At 46.4% G+C, this 19,380-nt stretch overlaps 3 protein-coding genes across 7 annotated transcripts in view; 1 reads left to right on the plus strand and 2 right to left on the minus strand.

Annotated features, from left to right (window-relative positions):
• NUP88 (nucleoporin 88) overlaps positions 1–6,773 on the minus strand; it is a 32,358-nt gene extending 25,585 nt beyond the window's left edge. The window contains exons 1-4 of one of the 3 annotated variants that reach the window (XM_079905776.1): positions 6,473–6,579; positions 5,800–6,206; positions 3,038–3,207; positions 2,151–2,276 (exon numbers count right to left, since the gene is read on the minus strand). In XM_079905776.1, the coding sequence (XP_079761902.1) occupies positions 2,151–2,276; positions 3,038–3,207; positions 5,800–6,084 (581 nt within the window). In that variant the 5' untranslated portion in view covers positions 6,085–6,206; positions 6,473–6,579. Of the gene's footprint in view, positions 1–2,150; positions 2,277–3,037; positions 3,208–5,799; positions 6,406–6,472 lie in introns of those variants that run through there. The other 2 variants (XM_079905777.1, XM_079905775.1) reach the window with 2 other exon arrangements.
• Positions 6,774–6,891: 118 nt separating this feature from the next.
• On the plus strand, positions 6,892–13,739 carry RPAIN (RPA interacting protein). 3 transcript variants are annotated; one of them, XM_079905759.1, is made up of 7 exons: positions 6,892–6,997; positions 8,579–8,749; positions 9,773–9,833; positions 11,832–11,943; positions 12,093–12,156; positions 13,178–13,318; positions 13,634–13,739. In XM_079905759.1, exons 1-7 carry the CDS (start codon positions 6,917–6,919, stop codon positions 13,661–13,663), a joined length of 660 nt encoding a protein of 219 aa, XP_079761885.1. In that variant the 5' UTR covers positions 6,892–6,916; the 3' UTR covers positions 13,664–13,739. The 3 variants fall into 3 exon arrangements, 2 of the variants coding, with proteins under 2 accessions (XP_079761885.1, XP_079761886.1); XR_013825128.1 differs by lacking the exon at positions 13,634–13,739 and having other exon boundaries at positions 11,832–11,997; positions 13,178–13,196; XM_079905760.1 differs by lacking the exons at positions 12,093–12,156; positions 13,634–13,739 and having other exon boundaries at positions 13,178–13,331.
• An 89-nt stretch (positions 13,740–13,828) lies between these two features.
• Positions 13,829–18,803, minus strand: C1QBP (complement C1q binding protein). Its single transcript, XM_079905758.1, has 6 exons — positions 18,464–18,803; positions 17,697–17,847; positions 15,930–16,023; positions 14,715–14,810; positions 14,347–14,469; positions 13,829–14,207 (listed from the first exon to the last, which is right to left on the minus strand). The coding sequence occupies exons 1-6, from the start codon at positions 18,684–18,686 to the stop codon at positions 14,058–14,060; spliced, it is 837 nt and encodes a 278-aa protein (XP_079761884.1). The 5' UTR covers positions 18,687–18,803; the 3' UTR covers positions 13,829–14,057.
• Between the last annotated feature and the right edge of the window lie 577 nt (positions 18,804–19,380).

Raw genomic sequence — 19,380 nt, forward strand, 5'->3', positions numbered from 1 at the left:
CATATATGGCTATTGTTAAAAGGAGAAAAAAAATTTTAAAGGCCAGTAATATCATTATTAGAAATCCAAATCCCTCTTAAAGTCTTTATCAAGTTAATCACTTATTTTGTCTGATCCCACAAAGAATTTTTAAACTTAGTTTGTTCCATTATCAATAGAATGTCATTTAATAAATGTTTTTAATGAACATTCGATCCAATTGAACACACCATTCATTGTGGTCTTCCTAGCTGCCTACAAGCATTACTGACTTCAAAATACAAATAAGTCCTATAAATTGTAATGCAGAACAGTGAAAGGAAAAGTAAATGCAACAGGGCACTGAGTGGGAATTTCTTGTTGCCCTGAAACTGTCAATAGGGTCAAAGCTTAGGAAAAGAGAAGTGTTAAATACCCAATATTTTAAAAGGAATCTTTAATAACTGAGGCCAGATACCTCCTTTAGGGCTTAATGTGAGGAAGACCTAGACCTACACTATCTCCTCACAATCTCCTTTTCCAGCTTACAAAAGACAGAAGGTGTCAAGAGTCCTTAAGAGTATGGTACGATGTCTGGAATGTGAGGGTCCTCCTTCTTTCTTTACCCCCAACTGCAGAACCAAATGGGTGGGTAGGAAAGGCCCTAAAAGAACCAGCCAGATTTAGGGGTACCTGTAATAAAGGGAAACGGGTATCTCATTTTCTAGCTGAATGCCAGATGTGTTGTCAAAAACTACAGGCCACCAAGGCAAGGGAATTCTTGGGTGATTCTGACATGTCATATCCTAGGGTTGGGGGCATGAGAACACTCTATGGTATCTACTCCAAGTATGGAAATTTCTGAAGGAGGTAGGCTGGGACAACATAAGAAAGGACTATAGTGTAGTATGCCCAGTTCTGTAGCCCTTGGAGGGCAGGGAAGAAGACCTTGGCAGTTACCATGGCTCCATACGAAAAACCACAACGGTTAGGTCGAGAAGGCAGGAGATACCAAGTTTAGGGATATTCTATCAGAGGGTTCAGGGCATGGACAGTTGGTAGAGCCAATGGGAAACAGAGCTCCTGAGTGATGGAGGGAGCTGAAGGCCAAACACTGCCCCTGAAAAAACCACACACCCATCTATGCAGAGACGATCACATCAATGGAAGCCACTAGCAGCTGAGGGAACTAGATTAAACCAGGAGGGATATGCCCCCTGCCCTCCACTGATGGACAACCAGTTAGGTAGGATGTATGCCTCAGCTAGCACACTCTCTTTACCCCACCATTGAGGAGTCAGACCCAGAGGAAGGAGGAACAGCTCTCCGCCTTACACTTCACCCCCTACCTCAAGGTGCTTGGGTAGAAAGAAGAGTCAAAGAGCAGATCATGCCCTCTCCACTCATTTCAGATCCCTCAAGGTCTGACCTGTGATAGGACCAGGATATAGTTTTGAAGTGGATTTGAGATCAGAGTTTTAAACTGAACAGACTAAGTTTTAATAACTAAAAGTAACCAGAAATCTACGAGATCTGTGTAAGAAGCCCTTAAAGGATCAACCATTCAGCAGTAAAAGAAGATTTGGTAGAGCACAGTCAAAGCAGTGATTAGAAAAAATAAAACTGCAGGTATCTGTACATCAGTCAGTCTCCCCAACAAACTTTTTACATAAGGCAGATCCAGAAAGTTAACTGATAATAGAGATCTCTGTAGGATTAGGGCATTTAATCATACAATGCAAAACCTGGAAGGGGCTTTAGTAAATGATCAGATGAAACCTGCTCATTTGACAAACTGGAAACTGAGGTGCCCAAGTTTTTAACATCCCAAAGACAGAAGTGGCACTGGGACAAGAACTCAAATCTCTCAATTCCCAATTAAATTATCTTTCCCCTATGCTACATTACCTCCAAAAGAGTGACACAGTGAAAACAGCTTTAGGGAGATTATCTTAATAGGTCAGATTGGGAAAGTAGAGACTGGAGGTAGGACCAGTTGAGAGGGAATAACAGTAATTAAGGCACGTAAGTTAGGGCAGCTGGACGATTCTTACACGATTGAGAATGGGTAACGACAGCCATCAGATAAAGCTTTCCAACATCTACTGACCCAGTTAGTGGTACTCTGAGCTATTAACTGGCAACCAGAAAGAGAATCTTCCCACTCACAAAGCTGTAAGAAAAAAATGTACCTTATTACATTGTCTGATGTTAACAGCACTATGTGGGGGTCCAGCATCTCACTCGGATACCAGGCAGCATGCTTTAGAGTCAGAGAGGTAGAACTGGTGAAAAATCTCTCAGCAACGGGAGTGGTGCTAAAATAAAGACAGCAATTTCCCAAAACCTGGATGAAAAAGCTTCTAAAGGAAAACCTATCTTAACACTCTTTGCTCTTCTTTCCTTCAAATTCCTTTCTTATAAATCTTGCTGAGACAGCATTTAAAGCATCTACCAACCAACATCAAAGAAGCAAAATTAAAATATTTTCTAAACTGTAGAGTATATTATACTGTACTTTACAAGTGATTTTACATACAGTATCTTACTTGATCCTTTTAGTAACTTTGTAAGGAAACTACAAGGGCAGCTATTATCACTCCTATTGTGGAAATGAGGAAACAGATTTAAAAAGGAAACATTTTTAAGGAGGCCCAACCTATGAGTTGTGGAGCTAAAGATGGGTTTCTACCTTATATTCTTTTCAGATCTTTCAGACTCTCATTTTTCAGGATTAATTGGAAAAGAAAAAAATACAACAATAAAACTTAGTTACACTTATGAGAAAACTGTCTGGCTCACAGTTAATAACTGCTTTTAAAACATCTTATTTCAACCTACTTGAAAAAACAGCCTGACTTCCAATGAGACAGCAATGTGATAATTTAGGCAGAATAAAAGTACAACCCCACATATACTGTAAACACTATTATCACAAGAAGCCAGTGTGCAGACCATCTGGAGTATGATGTTTCAATAGTAGCAGAGTAAACATACCTTAAGAACCACTGGTCTTAAGCAATTTTTTGCATGTATTACAAAATTATACAGATAAACACTAAATGGAAATACAACTTACCTACAATTCACTGTTGATTTTCCACCTTCAAATTCAGAATTCTTCCCCCACCTCTTAGGTAATTCTAATATCATGAGTCCTTTTATTCCTATAAGTGCTACATGATGTTGTGCTGGACTTAACAAGACTTGATAGATTTCAAACAGGGGTGGATTTATGCAAAGCAATCTCTGAAAATTAAAGCAAACTAGTCAAAATAGTTAATTTTAATGCAAATATATACGGCAGTTACTTGAAAGCACAGCACCACTTTAGTTTTCTATAACTGTAGTTTAATGAAACATTCTGGGTAAGTACTAGCACCTCAGCCATTACCTGATGAAATATCTTTTAACTATTTAGATTGGAATATTATATAAAATGCACCAGGTTTTCCTACTTTGACAAATACTACATATAATTCCCTTTTTACAATCAAACTCCAGACTACCACTTCAGCGTCAAATCTCCACCATTCCCCACCTGTACTTTATACTCCAATCAGATTAACTTGTATTTCTGGGAAATCATCATACTTTGTTATGTCTCTGTGTCTCTGTACAACTATTCTTCCTGCAATGCCCTCATTTTTCTTTTTTAGCTGGCTAAAACATTCTTGGAGACTCAGTTCCTACGCACTTTCGTCCCAAGAAAATATCCCTGACCTTCTGGCCAGGAACTAATGCATCTTTTCTGTACTCCTAGAGCACACCCTAGATAATTCTATAATAGTACTTATCACCCTGCATTCTAATTATCCTTTTACCTGCTCATCCCACACAACTATGAATTACTTGAGCTCTGTGTCTTTCCTCTCTGTATCTTTGGCATAGTTTATGGCATGCTGCTAACTAACTCTCAATATATGTTTTAATGACCAGACAAATGAAGAACTCATAAGTACTAGTAAATGATAATTACTGTTATAAATAGTACAATAAGATAGAGAATGGCTTCAAGAGCTTCTGCAACTAAAATACTGCTTTACCGAAGCAGATTTGACATTGAACAGTGATATTTTCAGGGGATTCTGTTAAGCTGTTTGTCTCATATGCCCTCAAAAAAAAAAAAAGTACTTCTATTTCTTCTCTCATGAGCGTCTCAATTCCCATTTTCTTTTCTTTCTATTTTCAGTAATAAACCATGAGATTACCAATGTATTGCTTATCCTTATGTATAGAGAATCACCCTAAATCAAAATTTTTAGACAAGACTGTTGAATATAATGTGATTTCAATTGTTCCTGATGTAAGTCTGAAGTTTCTTTGTTTTTGTTCTTAGCTGCCCTTTGCTGATTCTAATCAAACTGTTTTTTTCTCCAGTGGTTCTTCCCTTCTTTTCCCATCTTCTTCCTATTTGATTCTAATGATCTACCTCAAATCAGACCACCTTTCTCCTGTTATGCATACAATCTAATCTAATTACCTAGGTCACCTGTGATAATCACATAATTTACGTGGGCTTTTTTTGTTTGGTTCGTTTTTTTGTTTGATTTGGTTTGGTTTTTAAGGTTGCTATTCATGTTTTCATTTCACTGAAAGTTGCAATTCATGCTAAACTGCTTCCTTGTCTATCTCTGAGTTTTTGACATTTGGAGGACTGAAGGTCATTCAGACAGTTATCAATATGTACTGAGGATTTATATGTTCCAAGCACACTGAAGTATTGGGGATACAAAACTAAGTAAGGCGGACACAGCCCCTGCCTTGGTGCTTGCACTCCAGAAAAGAAGTCAGACAATAAATTAACAAGTATAAATAATTTAATCATGACTGTGCTAAATTCTGCCTAGCAATATAGGGTGCTATTGTCAATACTGTGTGCCGAGCATGTAACACTTACTCTTATAAGCTAAAATTTTACAGTCAGTAGTTTGTGGGCTTGTGACCTGTTTTCAAAACTGCAAAAACAATGCCAGCACCTTATTCAAATCATTTCTCATCAGCAAGAATCAAACAACGGCACACGACATATGTATGCCGTATGTTAGAATGGGGGCCAAGTTTTCTTATTTTGTAATCTTTAAAAGACGCGAATCGGCTTATTACAAATAAACGCTTCCATAAAGCAATGTTTAATCACAAGAAGTCTGTAGTACTTTCTGATCACACCTACTTTCACATGCTGTTGGAGCATGCTGTTCTCAAGAAGCCAGCAAAAATCCCTTTCAACTCTGGAGATGGCCCAATTTTTTTGAAAGAGCGAACAGGGGGATTCCTCCTCCATGTCAGGCAAGAAGCTCGTTGCTTTCAAATCAACGACCCGACGTAATGCTCTCAACAACCCCAAGAGAAAGTTAGGACTGTCCCTATTATTTTATGAGCGTGACGTCATGACATCGGATTCTCGGGACCAACCTCCTAAAAAGAGCGAGTGCACCCACACTCTTAAGCCTCTTACCCCTGCTTTGTTTTTCTTCAGAGCACCTGCGCCACAGATGTTTTACTGTTACTCCCCGGTCTCTCCCTTCCTCCCAGACCCCGCGAATTTAAGCATCTGGAGCGCAGGCGTTCCTATAACAGTATCCGGCGCAGTGTCAGAGTCAACGAACATACGTGGAAGGAGTGAAATATAAGTAGGGAGAGTTCAAAAGGTTCTGCGGCCACGCTACAGCGAATGAAAATGACTTTTCCAGTCGCAGCTGGACGCCCCCCAAAAGGACGTCTGCTCACCCTCGCATAGCGCCCCTCCCAGCAGACGAAAACCAGCCAGGATGGGAAGGGGACGTAAACGCTCCTTCAGATCCCAGCTGAGGGTCACTTTCCAGATCAGCCTGGCCGTACCTGGTACTGGGAGAGGGAGGACTCCTCACCGGCGCCGCTGGGGTCCCGAAGGCGCACGACTAAGAAGGAGCTGCCTTCTCCGTCCCATAAGAAGAGCTCTCCGCCGAGGCCCAAGACCAGGTTTCTCGTCAGCAAGTGCGGCGGCGAAGGCAAAGAAGCCGGCTTCTCGGCTGCGGCTGGGCTCTGGTTTTTCCGTCCTTCCCGGAGCCGCAAGAACACGGCATGGTCAGGGAGCCAGGCCTGCCACAGCTCACCGTCTCCCGCGGCTCCTTCGGCGGCCGCCATCTTGGCCCAACAGCTCTCGTCAGCCCAGTTGCTCAGCCCGCCGCTGAGGGCAGCCAATTCGCTTCCAGCCGTCCACTGCTTCGGCCAGTCATCGAGCAGGGAGCCCGGAAGCCCGAGCAGGGCTAGGGGAGGGGCGGGGCGAAGGTGAGGCCAGCCCATCAGGTAGCGTCATTGCCAAAGCAAAGCCAATCACCAGTCAAGCCTATTCTGAAGCCAAAGGGGGCGGGACGAGAAGTTCAACATGCCAGTGCCTGCTTAGAGAAAGCTTTGGGGTTGCGGGAAGTCTAGTAGCTGGGGGTAAAGCGCCTGAGACCCTTGTATCAGATTGCTTATAGGACACCTCCACCTGGATAAACCTAAACATCTAAAACCTTCCCTCAAGACTTACCTCCCTCAATCCAGGTTGGGCAGACCTCACAAATGTCACTTCTTTTTGTTTGTTTGTTTTTTGCGGTACGCGGGCCTCTCACTGTTGTGGCCTCCTGTTGTGGAGCACAGGCTCCGAACGCGCAGGCTCAGCGGCCATGGCTCACGGGCCCAGCCGCTCCGCGGCATGTGGGATCCTCCCAGACCGGGGCACGAACCCGTGTCCCCTGCATCGGCAGGCGGACTCTCAACCACTGCGCCACCAGGGAAGCCCATAAATGGCACTTCTTTAGTCACCCATTCTGGGATTGTCCAAGCCTGTCTCCGAGTGGGGCCGGCCGGAAGGACAACGCTTCCCAGAATTCCCTACGATCTGGTGCGACCAGCACCCAGGAACTACAACTCCCAGGATTCTGCACGCGCCCCGGGGGCGGGGCCTTCTGGCGGCGACTCCCGCGAAAAGGAGATGGCAGAGGGGTCAGGGTCTCGGCATCGCTCGCTGTATAAACTGGTGGGCTCGCCGCCTTGGAAAGAGGCTTTCAGGCAGGTGAGTGTGGAGTTTCGAAAGCCTTGGCCGGGCTGTCGTCACTCCCCTAGTCCGTCCCGGCAACCGCTCTCCTCCGTGCTTTTCTCTCAGCCCCGCCGGGTGAAGCAGGTGTCCGTGGAGGTGGACCTGGAACCCGAGCCTCTCGCCTGTAGGTCCGGGCCTCGGCCACCGCCCGGCCACTTCCTGGAGTTTCTGTTCCTCTGGGTGTGGCATTGCCCGGGCCGGGCCGGGCCCAGGAAGCCTTCCTTTTGGACTCGGGTTTGCTTTCCGTGTGATGTGTGATCGCGACCGCACCGCTACATCTCTACGGTGGCACCACCATCACCCGCTGATGTCGGGTTGGTGGACACCAGAGAGGCACCTTGTACACTCACCGCAAGCGAGAGAGACGTTATGTCTATTCCACAGAGGAATAGAATAATTAGACATTATTTCTAATCCCGGAAATTATTTCTCTTCCTATTCCAAACTATTTCTTCTGAGCCTCCGTCACTAAGTCTTAGCAGGGTTGTAGCCTACGGTCAGTTCTGACCTATCCTGAGCTCAGTCTGGTTCCTGTAAGTACTATAGCCTGTCTTTCTAGTAATCTCTGAAGTAGTGGATATATCCCAGGAAAATAATCTGATGCTAGGAATGACTGTCGACAGCACGATTTCTCAATCCTGGTTCTTGACATTTTGAAGACGATAGTTCTTTGTTGTGGGGTGCTGTTCTAGGATTGCAGAATGTTTAGCAGCCTCCCTGGCCCCTACTTACTAGATGTCAATAATCCTACAGCTAGAGCTGTGACAACCAAAAATGTCTCCAGTCATTGCCACATGTCCCCTAGGGGACACGATTGCCTGAAGTTGAGAAACATCGTACAGGATGGTGGCTACCAGCATCATATCGAGAGTAGCAAGAATTAGGAAGCGGGACTTCCTGGTGGCGCAGTGGTTAAGAATCTGCCTGCCACTGCAGGGGACATGGGTTCAAGCCCTGGTCCTGGAAGATCCCACATGCCACAGAGCAGCTAAGCCCGTGGACCACAACTACTGAGCAGACGTGCCACAACTACTGAAGCCCATGTGCCTAGAGCCCATGCTCTGCAACAAGAGAAGCCACCACAATGGGAAGCCCATGCACCGCAACGAAGAGTAGCCTCCGCTCACCACAACTAGAGAAAGCCAGTGTGCAGCAATGAAGACCCAATGCAGCCAAAAATAAATAAATTAAATAAATAAATTTATTTAAAAACAAAACACAAAAAAAAGAATTAGGAAGCAAACTAAGTGTCCTGTTAGCACAGTGGATGCTGCGCTATTATCAGCCAACCATTAAGCAAGCTAGCATTAAAGATAGACTATGAAATATGTCAATCTGGAAATACGTGACCCAAGCATTGTAATTTCACCCATCTACACGTGGATAAGGGCTGGAGAGGAAGGTGCCAAAATGACAATAGTTGCGATTAGAGTTGAAATTCTGTGTCTATAAAATTCCTTTAATGTTTTAACAACTAATCTAAGAGGTGTTTTTTGTTTGTTTGTTTTTGACGGAATTGCCTTTTCTGCCCCCTCACCTCTTTCTCCTTCTTCCAAGGGATGCCTGGAGAGAATGAGAAACAGCCGGGACAGGCTCCTAAACAAATATCGCCAGGCTGGAGGCAATATGTCAGGAGGAGCTCAGAACACCTTTCTAGTGCAGGAGGTGATGGAAGAAGAGTGGAATGCTTTGCAGTCGGCGGAGAGCCGGCCAGAGGCCTTGGCTCAGGTCAGGCTGGGATATGTGTTTTTAGCACCAAGGATGCCAGTGTCCTCTCTCTGCCTATTTCCCCAAGTCCTCTAAACCCATCCACCCTCCAGCCCCCAATCAGGATTCTAACGGCCTTTCACCCAGGTTCTTCTACCTTTAACGTTAGACTCTTCTAGATTAATTAATGGTTCATAAATACCGGGCTGTCGACCTGCTGCATCATTGCATCATAATCACTTCTGAAACTGAAAAGAAAGAAATTTCACTCATTGGCTGCCCCCCTGGAGCTTTTGATTCAGTAGGCCTGAGCCAGGAATCTCCCTTTTTAAAAAGGTCTCCAGGAACTTTCTTGTTCTAATCTCAGGCAGGGTTAGGAACTGGGTGTGGATAGGAGACCATTTACCATGTATCAGGAAGAGCACTGGATTGGAAGTCAGTAGTTCTGGAATTCTGATCCTGGTTTTGCTGCTGACTCTTAACTCTGCCTCTTTGAGCTTCGGTTTTCCCATTTGTAAGATGAAGAAGATAATGTTGTCGGTGTTGTGAGGACAGTATAAGAAACGTGTGGGAAACTGCTTTGAGAACATCAAGGCTCTCTGTAATAAAGGGGCGTTCTTTGGTGCCTTCTACGCGTCCTACATTGTGCCAAATGTCTGAGTTACATAATCACAATGAGTGCGCACAATAACCCTCTCAGGTGGGTTTTATTCCCACTTTACAGAGGCCTGAAATGAGGTTGACAGAGGTTAGGAAGTTTCTAATGGTCACAGAGCTTTAGCAGAGCCATATACTTAGCTGCTACCCTATACTGTCTCCCCCAAATGTGGTACCATTATTTTGTCACTGGCTGGTTTAATCATCTGTTGATGCCCTTCTCAGCATGGCCACATTACCGCATTGTCGGCACATTCTACAGAAGGACTGGGTTGATTTCCTCAGTTAAATCTGTGTTCTTCAAGCCAGCCTCCAAGTGTGAATCATTGTGGGTCTTGCCAGCTGATCATAACTTCAAACCTCTGCTGACCCTACTTTCTCTTGCAGTTGGAGGAGCCGCTGGACCTGGCCGTGCTGGAGGAAATCCAACAGGAGCTGATTGATCAAGGTGAAGTCTAAGAATAGTTCTTCCTGCCTATATCTCTAGCTGCTCTAATGCTGATGCATTTTTCTGAACAGAATGTTTTTAACTCATTATTTCCATCTTCAGTCGAGTGTCTAGAAGTCTCTGTTTTTCCTCTAAGGTCTTGGCTGTCTGTCTTCCCAATAATAATAGTCATTGTTTCCAGGCCTTGTGCTCAGACCTCTCCTTCCATGCTATGGTTCTCTCCTTATGATGCCCCTACCAGGTAGCGTGAGACAGAAGAGAGTGGTGTCTAACACAGGTTGCACAGCTGGTGGTGGAGTTGGGAAGTAAAGTCAGTGTTGTGAATCCAGTTCCCGTGTCTATTCTATGCGACAGTACCTCTCTGTTAATAGATTGGTAGTAATCCTGTCACCTTACAGGATAGTGCATGATCAGATCTCTTGCGCTACCTAATTTAAGTACCTTCTCTTGTATCTTTTCTTTACTGACTCCCCAGGGTCTTGTGAGCGTCCCCTTCCTGCGGAATCATAGCACCACAGAGTGCATAAGTTAGCACCTTATATAATTAAGTCATTTATCTCACATAGCCCTATCTTGATTAGGCTTAGTTTTTATCATCTGTTAGAGATAACAGACTTGACTCTGTAAAACTACAAAACTATTTGTAGGCTTAAATAATATGTGTAGACTTCGAGCAGTGCCTGGCATATAGGAAGTTTTCAATACACAATAGCTATTATCTTGAGGACGCAAGAGCATGAACTCTTGGCCTAGACTGCTAAGATTCACTTCTCAGCTTTACCACTTTAACTTGTGTGGCGCCGGGCAAAGCACTTAATCTCCCTGTGCCTGTTTCTTCATCTTTAAAATAAGGAAGTAGTAGTGAAGAAGTTAATATATATAAAGAACTTAAAACAGCATTTGACACATAGTGCTATGCAAACGTTAGTTATTAATGATTGGTGTGTTGACTCCAGTTAGACTGTATATTCCTTGATTTTAATTCTTTTTTCTTTTTGATTGATTTTCTCTTTACCCTCGCCTGCAAAACCTATCTTAGTGGTGAAACACAGGACTCACTAAATATTTCTCTTGGGGTATATTTAATTTAAAAACCTGCAGTGATAAGAATTTGCTGTGTTCCGCCACACTCAGTCCTAAGGAACCCTCTAGAATAGAGGTTGGCAAACTTTCTGTGAGGGGCCAGATAGTAAACATTCAGGCTATTGCAGCTACTTAGTTCTGCTGTTGTAGTGTGAAAACAGCTATAGCCCACACATAAACCAAATGAGCGTGGCTGTTCCATTACAACTTTACTTAAAAAAATGGAAGGTGGGGGACTTCCCTGGCGGTCCAGTGGTGAAGACGCCACACTTCCACTGCAGGGGCACGGGTTCAATCCCTGGTCGGGAAACTAAGATCCTGCATGCCCTGTGACATGGCCAAAAATGTTTTAAAAATTAAAAACGTTAGGTGGGCTGGAATGGCCTGTGGGCTGTGGTTTGCTGACCCCTGCTCCGAAGCCTAGATGGTGAGCTCATCAAGAGCAGGGACCAGCCTTCTTCATCTTTGTACCCCAGGCCTACTAAGTACTAGGGCTTGTTGCATGTTTGCTACACACGTTCTGAACAACACAGAGCCTGAGTCTGTGGACACTGGCGAACATCTCACCTTAGACTCAGCCAGGTGGGCCTGGCGTCCGAAGCTGTCAGCGTCCGCGTTCTCCAGCCGCCCCTGGGACCCTGCCACTCTTCCATCTCTGCCCCTGTGGCCTCTGGAGATGGGTGTGAAAGTTGTCTCTTTGTCTCTTAGCCTCATCACTTCACAAGGAGAGGACAGACAGGAGGGGAAAGATCCAACAAGATGAAGCCTGAGCAGTAAATATCTAGTGATCGGTAGTGTGATTTTGCCCGCATTTTTCTCGTGTGGATGGTGCCTTTGAAAGTGAAGCTTAGCACTCAGGACAGGGCGACCCAGGTGACGTGCGGTGAAACACGCCAGCTGTCCTTTGCCTTGCAGAACAGTCCATCATCAGTGAGTACGAGAAGAGCTTGCAGTTTGATGAAAAGTGTCTCAGCGTCATGCTGGCTGAGTGGGAAGCAAACTCCCTCATCTGTCCTGTGTGTACAAAGTAAGAGTTTTCACAACCTTTTCAGCATTATTTGTTCCCACCCCACACTCCAAGGTGAGTGGAATTTCCCCCCAAATCTATTATATGGGAAGGTTGGGGGATCCAGGTCTGCTGGCCGTAATGCTCTGGGATCCCAATTCTGCTTCCAGGTACAATCTGAGAATAGCAAGCGGTGTGGTCATGTGTCAGTGTGGCCTGTACATCCCATCTCATGTGAGTGTTCCTCACACAGATCGTGTCACCTCTGCACACACCTCTTCCCAACTTCATGTTCAGTTCACACTGGTAGCTTGCAGTCATCCATGGTGAGAATACAGACAGCATATCTGTGAGGTACTTATTAATGTACCACTGCTTAAGAGCTTTATAGAAAGCCCAGTTTAGAACTGGAAACACTTGTATCTGATTTACATAAAAATTTTCCATATATGAAGACACAGCTGTATGTCAGTGGTCTTAAAATATAGGACCTCTTATCTGACATGATGTGGCTAAAAGTCTGCCAGTTCGTTGAAATGGTAAGTTATACAAATGAAACATTTTATAGGAAGTTTTAAACTTACACTTATTTGCCAGTCCTTGAGCGAGGCTCTGCTGATTGGAGAGCTGAGGGTTTTTTTTGTTTTTTATAAACTGCTCTTAAAGCGCATAGTCTAGCATTTCCTGTTTTGTTTCTGTAAGTGCATCAAGAAGCTGAGTGCACTTCAGGATTTTTCCTCCCCATCTTTTACCTAATTCAACACCTTTTTTTTTTTTAGGGACTCATCTTTTTGACTGTTCCTTCAATATTCCACTTATCATAAAAACATAACTTTGTTTCATTCTCTTATTTCATTGGTTTACATAGTAGATAATTAAGTCAGTCAGTTACAATAGCAAGTTCAGTTAGCACAGAGGTAGGACCAAGCAGCACTGGCTCTTGGTTAAGGATACACTTGGCTGGTAGAGGCAGAAACACAGGGAGGCTGGGAAGCCTCCCAGCCCTGGGCGTTCCTGGTGCGGTGAGCATGAGTGTTCAGGGCAGGAGTGGAGAGCGCTGGTCCATCTGGAGAGGCGGTCAGATGGACGTTATTTAAGAGATCCTCTCAGCATGATCGTGAGCGTTTCTAAAGGTCCGAGGAATCAGGCCATCACAGCAAGCCAGTTACAGGATGGTGTGAGGAATCGGGATTTTCAGCCTGTTGACTATGAGACGACTGAGGTTAGCTTGTAGTTTAACTTTTCTGCTTTTCAGTCTCCAGAGGTGACAGAGCAAAAGTTTCGCGCCTGTTTAGAAGACAGCGTGAATGAGCACAGTGCATGTTGTCCCCACACGCCGGCATTTTCCGTCACTGAAGGAACAGAGGAAAAGCCCAGTCTTCTCATGAGCTGTCTGGTACGCCTCCCACAGGACCCAGTGGTAAAAGCGGGTCGGTGGTTGGTTTTATTCCCACCCTGGTAGAAATAGCTTACAAAGAGGTAAATGTTTAAAAATGCAGTTTATTCTCTGAGGAACTTTACTTGCATAGAAAAGTGAAGTCACTTCAGTTAAAAAGGCCAGTCATTCCCCGAAAGGGGAGGGACAGAGGCAGCCCAGCTTGTGGAAGGAGCAGCATAAATGTCATTACTGGTTGCAACTTTTAACCACATATTGAGATTGCTTTTGTAACTGGAATATAATTTAAGCTAACTTTTTTCTATTTAAATTCAGGCTTGTGATACTTGGGCTGTGATCCTCTAGAGCCAACCCTGATGCACACGATCTACTGGGTTGGAAACAAGTTCTGTCTTGAGAAGAGGCCTTGTAAATACAAATCTTTCATTTATAACTTATTTTGTATTAAAACGTTTCAAAGTTTTCTCTGCTTTGTGTTTCGTAATGCAGGTTGAAAGGGAAGGAGTAGAAATAGAAAAGACCAATCACCTTGGAGATTTTATTGTCCATCATTTTGTTATACAAAAATCTAGAAATAACAGGTTTGTAGAGAATAAATGGTAAATCAGTGGCAACAGAAATAAGTTAATATTGAATTACTTTCCATGATATCGGGATGAAAACCATTTCAAAGCACGTGGGTCTGGCTTCACTGGCCAACGCCTGCCGTAAAATTAAGGTGTTTGGCAGCTCGTCTTCTCTATTGGCTTTTGACAAAACCTTTGAGGTCTTCGAGAAACGTAATGTACTCCTGGTGCTCCAAGGCTGTGCTGAGCTCTACCAACTCATCAGCGAAAGTGTTGTCCACCCCTCGGTCCGCAAGGAAATCCATTAGGTGGTCGTATAAGCCCTAAAAGGAGAAACATTGGTTAAAAAAAAAAAATAGAAGGCGGCACCCGAGACACTTATTAAGATGCTTCTTTGTGTGGCCTTGGACTAGACCCTCCCCTGCAAGGCCCAAGGGCACCATCACCTTATCGAGCACTCACCCAGTCCAGGGAATCTGTGCTGAGCGTGTAATTCGTGTCCTTCCAGTCAGAATCGCCAGTGGACTGAAAGCTCACTTCCTTGATGGAGAAAATGTCACTCTGGTCCTCCTCTTCTTGTCCAATCTGACAAGAGACAATATTTGGGGAAAACTGAAAGGTTTCCCAGGACAAGCCAGACTCGTGCAAAGAATAGGGACTATTTATAGCTTGAAACTCAGATTTTAACCTTGCTCCCTCACCACCCCCACCCCAGTCTTCCCAGTTTTGCTGGTCTAAGCTAGAAAATGTTAGTATCAGCTAAATGGGACCAGGAAGGTCCCCGGAGGCCCTCCTTGTCCCCAGGGCTGCCAGCACTCCACTCTACATACCTCATCTTCTGGAAAGTGACAGTCCAGCACAAGGGCCTTGTTGCTACCATCCTTTACAACTTCAACCACAAAATTGGGAGTGGACGTCAATTCAGGCTGGGGAAACAAGAACGAGTCAGTAAATGTCTCTGTTGGCAGGGGTCTGGACCGAAGGTCTCAGTTCAGGGGGTCTGATGGCCACTGCTACGCTATGGTGTTCCCAAATAAGGAGCCTAGGATCTTTCAACACAGAGTATTAAAGCCATGTACCAGCTTGTTCAGACAGACTGGGCTCAACCCACCCTGTGGATCCTTTCTGGAGTCGTAGACTATGTTTTGGATGGCAGAGTATCATATATTTAGTACAGCATTTCACTTCTACTAGCCACGCTACTTGTTTAAAGAACATACTGGGTTACATATTAGAACCTAATACGTACTAGGTTCTAACCTAATTCTACAAGGTTAGAATCAGGAACTCTGAACTCCAGCCCCAGCGAGAGTGGCCTTTTTCTACATCCATACACTACAAAGCTGGCCTAAAGCTCCAAAATCCCTTCCCAGCTGCTTCGGGATCTGCCTCTATTACAGCCCAGGACCGGAGGCTGGTGCCTCTGCCTAAAGCACAGCAACCCCCGCTTTGAGGGTGAGCCAGCCAGTGTGTGTGTTGGGGGCGGGGCGGTCCTAGTGCTGGGCCAGCGCTCCAGGGAGCTGAGCTGGGTCGTGAGACAATACCATGCCAACCCAGCCAGAAAGCCTGGGGACCCTGTGGCCCTCACACTGGCTGGTTTCTAGGCTGGGCACACTGCTTCCTAAAATGTCTGAAGACTGAGCACCATCCAGGTCCAAGCAAGAAGGGCAGCACCTTAAGGCGAAGTCTCTGACGCCCCTGCCTGGGACGTGTGAGAGCACTCCTCACTTGGAAACACTCCAAATGATAATTTCCCTCCTGATCATGGGAAGGGTTAAGACAGTTTCAATTCCTCTCTATTAAGTGAACACAGGGCAAATTATAAAGCCTAAGCCTAAAGGTAACAATTTACTTCGCCCCGGGAAAGAAAAGGGGCCACAGTTCTGGTGCTCTACAAGAAAAGGCCCAAGGATGGTTGTCCTTTGCCTTCTCTCCTAGTGCTAAGAGAATTTAAACAAAACAAAAACCAATGCTCCTTCTGCAGGCCCCCAGAACAGCCCGTGGGAAGGCGGCGGCACAGGCTGGTCACAGTGTTACAGACTTGCCTCCTGTTCTTCAACCTTCTGCCCTTCAGAGGGCCCCTCCTCCCCATCATATGCGGGTGGGATGCTGTTGTTAATGTTGAAAGTGACGGTGACCCTAGAAAGGCAAGAGAAAACACAACAGAGGATGTCAGGGGTAGATACTGAGGCTTGCTACAGTTAAAAATGCTGCTGAAACAATGCACCTCTGATCTGCAGAACTTCCAAAATGGGTGCCTGCATCCCACCCACAGATAGATTCAGCAGGTCTGAAGTGGGCCTACTATGTGCTGGCTGCTGGAAGTCAATTAGGCACTTGTTCCTCAGCCAAATACAGTCATGTGGGGGCTCCTGTCACCAGGCCGGCATCCAGGGCTCACTGCCAACCTGTGTCCACTGGCCACCTCCTGGCCACAGCCAACTGACACTGCCACCCTCGTCTTTCCAGGGCACCTTCCAGTGCTGAGCAGCTGAGTAGCTGGAGGCAGGGGGCAGAAGCCTCCTTTAAACGCTTTTCTCCATTAGAAGAAAATCTGCCCGAGAGGAAGGGAAAAAGGAGCGCTGGAGGGCTGTGGCATCAGCTGAGGATGGAGAGCAGCCCCGGCCCCATGGAGGGGGGCCTCACAAAGAGCAACACTTGCTGGGGAGCTCCCTGGTGGTCCGGTGGTTAGGACTCAGCACTTTCCCTGCCGTGGCCTGGGTTCAATCCCTGGATGGGGAACTAGGATCCTGCAAGACACAGGGCACCGCCAAAAAAATAAAAGAACATGCTGCAGGACAGGCTCATTCCTCAGAGCAGTTGTGGGAAGTTTTATAATCACAAAGCAGGCCACAAACACCAACTAATGACGATCTTCAGTTGCAAGAACCTTCACCTGACGTATCACATTCCAAAATTTGAATCTAAAGTTGAGAGATCTGGAACGAGCACTGCTGGGTTGCAGACAACAGTGCACTGTAGCCACTCCCCTCTGGAGCTGTGCTAACTGGCTGCCTTGCCGGTTTGAGGTTTGAGGTTCAGCCACAAAATCTGTCTAATCTGCAACAGTGTGGACCAAGCTGACGCCTGGGCACAGAAATGCAGTTATGTTCATTAGAACATTACTTATAATGGCCCCAAACTGCCTATGACTTATCCCAGGAAAGTGGTTTAGGTCACGTTACAGAATACATGATTGACCTGTGAAGGGAAAAACACTACACCACCAAAACAAAACAAAAAACCCAGAACGCTACTTCACAGCATATACAAAAATTCACTCAAAGTAGATCACAAACAGCTTACGCAGGTCAAAGTCTTCCCATCTTTCTCATGGTGACCCTTACTACACGGCAACCCCACCCTTATCTTGCTTTCTCAACTATAAACAGAGTAGGAGCTTTGTTTTCCTCAGCCAGAGCCTGTAGTATAGTAAGTCAGTGTTGCAAATCTGAGATTCTGTCGGTGCTGTCAGAACTTCTGAATTTGCGTGCATAGATTTAGGCAAGGCATAGCCTCCCTCACCAGCAAGGGTTTAGCGACTGACGCCTCTACTGGTCCAGTAGGCTCCCAGCGACTTGGCTTCGGTGCTACTTGCTTACCATCTCCGTATTAACTACCACAGCACGTAAGTGTGCAGTGAATGAACGACCTGGAGCTTACGAAATTATCCAAATGAATCCTACAATCTCTCGGAAACCACATGTCTGGTAAGTACCTACCTTAACTAAAGGCTGTTGTGGATAAGTCAGGGCAGGTCCTGCAGGGTCATGGATTTGGTTCCCTGGAGTCCATAGGCCCCTGGTACTTACCTTTCTCCAGCAACTTTCTGCACTAATTTGGCTTCTGTCCCATTCACTTCCAGCGCCCAACCTCCAGACATCTTGGGAAGAGACTTATACTTCTGTATCTTCTTTTCCTCCTTAATCTCATCATTGAGGAATTCAACAAAAGCTTTGTCCCCTACAATGGAAATAAGTTACAGAAAGAGCCAATCAGTCTAAAACGGAAAATGACCCAGGTTACTACAACCAGAGACCTGTATTTGGGCTGTTTCTAATACTTCTGCTATTAACGGTGGCTCTGGGAACTTAACCCAACTCATATCCATTAAGCCTCAGTTTCCTCATCTGTAAAAATGCCGTAAGCTATCAGTGGGAAGCTGAGCTCGCATTCTGGTAAAGTGATTCCCAACAATGAACTCCTTACCACGTTTCAAAATAAAGTAAGAAAAATTCGCCATTACCCTCTTTCACTTGCCAACAGACAACACCACACTACTCCCAACCGCGACCTTGGGCTTTCGCAAAGTTCCATTTTCGAGAGACTGAGAATAGAGTCGGCCTCCAGGGCTTCTTTACAGCATCTCTCCCCGCAGAGTAAAACAGAGGTGGGGGAAGACGGGAAACGCGATCACGCGTGGGTTTAACCCGCTGGTCACCGATCAGTGGGAGAATGTTCTGGACTTCAGGGGCGGTTCCGGGCTGTCCACGCGTGGTCTACACCTCCTCGTCCCGGATTCCCCACCCCACCCAGGCCCTGGCCCCTCACGCCCTCGGCCCACGTGCACGAGTCTTACCTTCGGTGTGCAGTCCGCCGCAGCCGCAGCCGCAGCCGCAGGGCCCCCAAGGCCGCAGGAGACCGGGCAACTGCACCGACCCCGCGCGCACGCTCAGCAGCCCAAAGGGCCGGGCGCACGGCCTAGACGCGGGCTGCAGCAGCGGCAGGGAGGGCGCGGCGGCGCGGATGCCAGCGACAGCGGTGCCCAGGACGCGGGGCACGCAGCGCAGCAGCGGCAGCATTTCTGCAGCGGAGGCAGAGGCGGCGGCGGACACGTGCGGCTACGAAAGACGACTCTCGGCAAGAGCGACGACTCTTCGCCACTGCGCCCTCTAGATCTAGGGCCGCCGCCGGAAGTCCCGCCCCCTCCCCGGGAAGTGCTTCCGCGCCGCCGCTTTGCAGACCGAAGGCACAGCGGGCGGGAATGCGCGCTCTGCTGGTGGCCTCCGGTGTGGCCTCCCGGGGAGGCCTGGAATCCGATTCCTGAACTTCTTTAGCTGAGTCGGCTTGAGTCTGGCGTCCCAGGCTTGCTGTTTAATTGGCCAAAATCCGTTCTCTCCAGTGGCTGCTTACACTCTCCAAATTTCCATCTCCTGTTCTCAAGCACGGCCAGGCTTTCTATGACTTCGTGGAATGCACTCTTGCCACCACCAACTCCCAAAGACCAGCCTCCGGGATCACCTCCCATAAGAGGCCTTCCTGGAACTTCCTCCTCTCTTCCCTGAAAAACAGACTCATGCCTGTGCGACCCGGTCCCTGTGCTTCATTCTTTTCTCAGCAGAAACCTCCTGGCACTGCTGGCTTACCTGGCAGCTGACCCTCACCCCCACCAGACCCGGAGCTCCTAAAGGCAAGAGCCCTGGTTAATTCCTGCAACCCTCCAACCTTACACCCAGGTTCTGATGGGATATTATTTTTCTGGGAGCAAGAAGCCAC

The sequence above is a fragment of the Stenella coeruleoalba genome (genome assembly GCF_951394435.1).
Source record: "Stenella coeruleoalba genome assembly, chromosome: 19".
Lineage (NCBI taxonomy): Eukaryota > Metazoa > Chordata > Mammalia > Artiodactyla > Delphinidae > Stenella > Stenella coeruleoalba.

Bases quoted from the DNA above. Each gene is read 5' to 3' on its own strand.
- RPAIN (XM_079905759.1), top strand. From the start codon at position 6,917: ATGGCAGAGGGGTCAGGGTCTCGGCATCGCTCGCTGTATAAACTGGTG. The intron at 6,998-8,578 runs GTGAGTGTGGAG...CCTTCTTCCAAG, and splicing joins GGAAAGAGGCTTTCAGGCAG to GGATGCCTGGAGAGAATGAG. The intron at 12,157-13,177 runs GTGAGTGTTCCT...TCTGCTTTTCAG, and splicing joins GCCTGTACATCCCATCTCAT to TCTCCAGAGGTGACAGAGCA.
- C1QBP (XM_079905758.1), bottom strand. From the start codon at position 18,686: ATGCTGCCGCTGCTGCGCTGCGTGCCCCGCGTCCTGGGCACCGCTGTC. The intron at 14,811-15,929 runs GCAAGTCTGTAA...TTGTTTCCCCAG, and splicing joins AGAAGGTTGAAGAACAGGAG to CCTGAATTGACGTCCACTCC. The intron at 14,208-14,346 runs GTGAGTGCTCGA...TTCTCCTTTTAG, and splicing joins GCACAGATTCCCTGGACTGG to GGCTTATACGACCACCTAAT.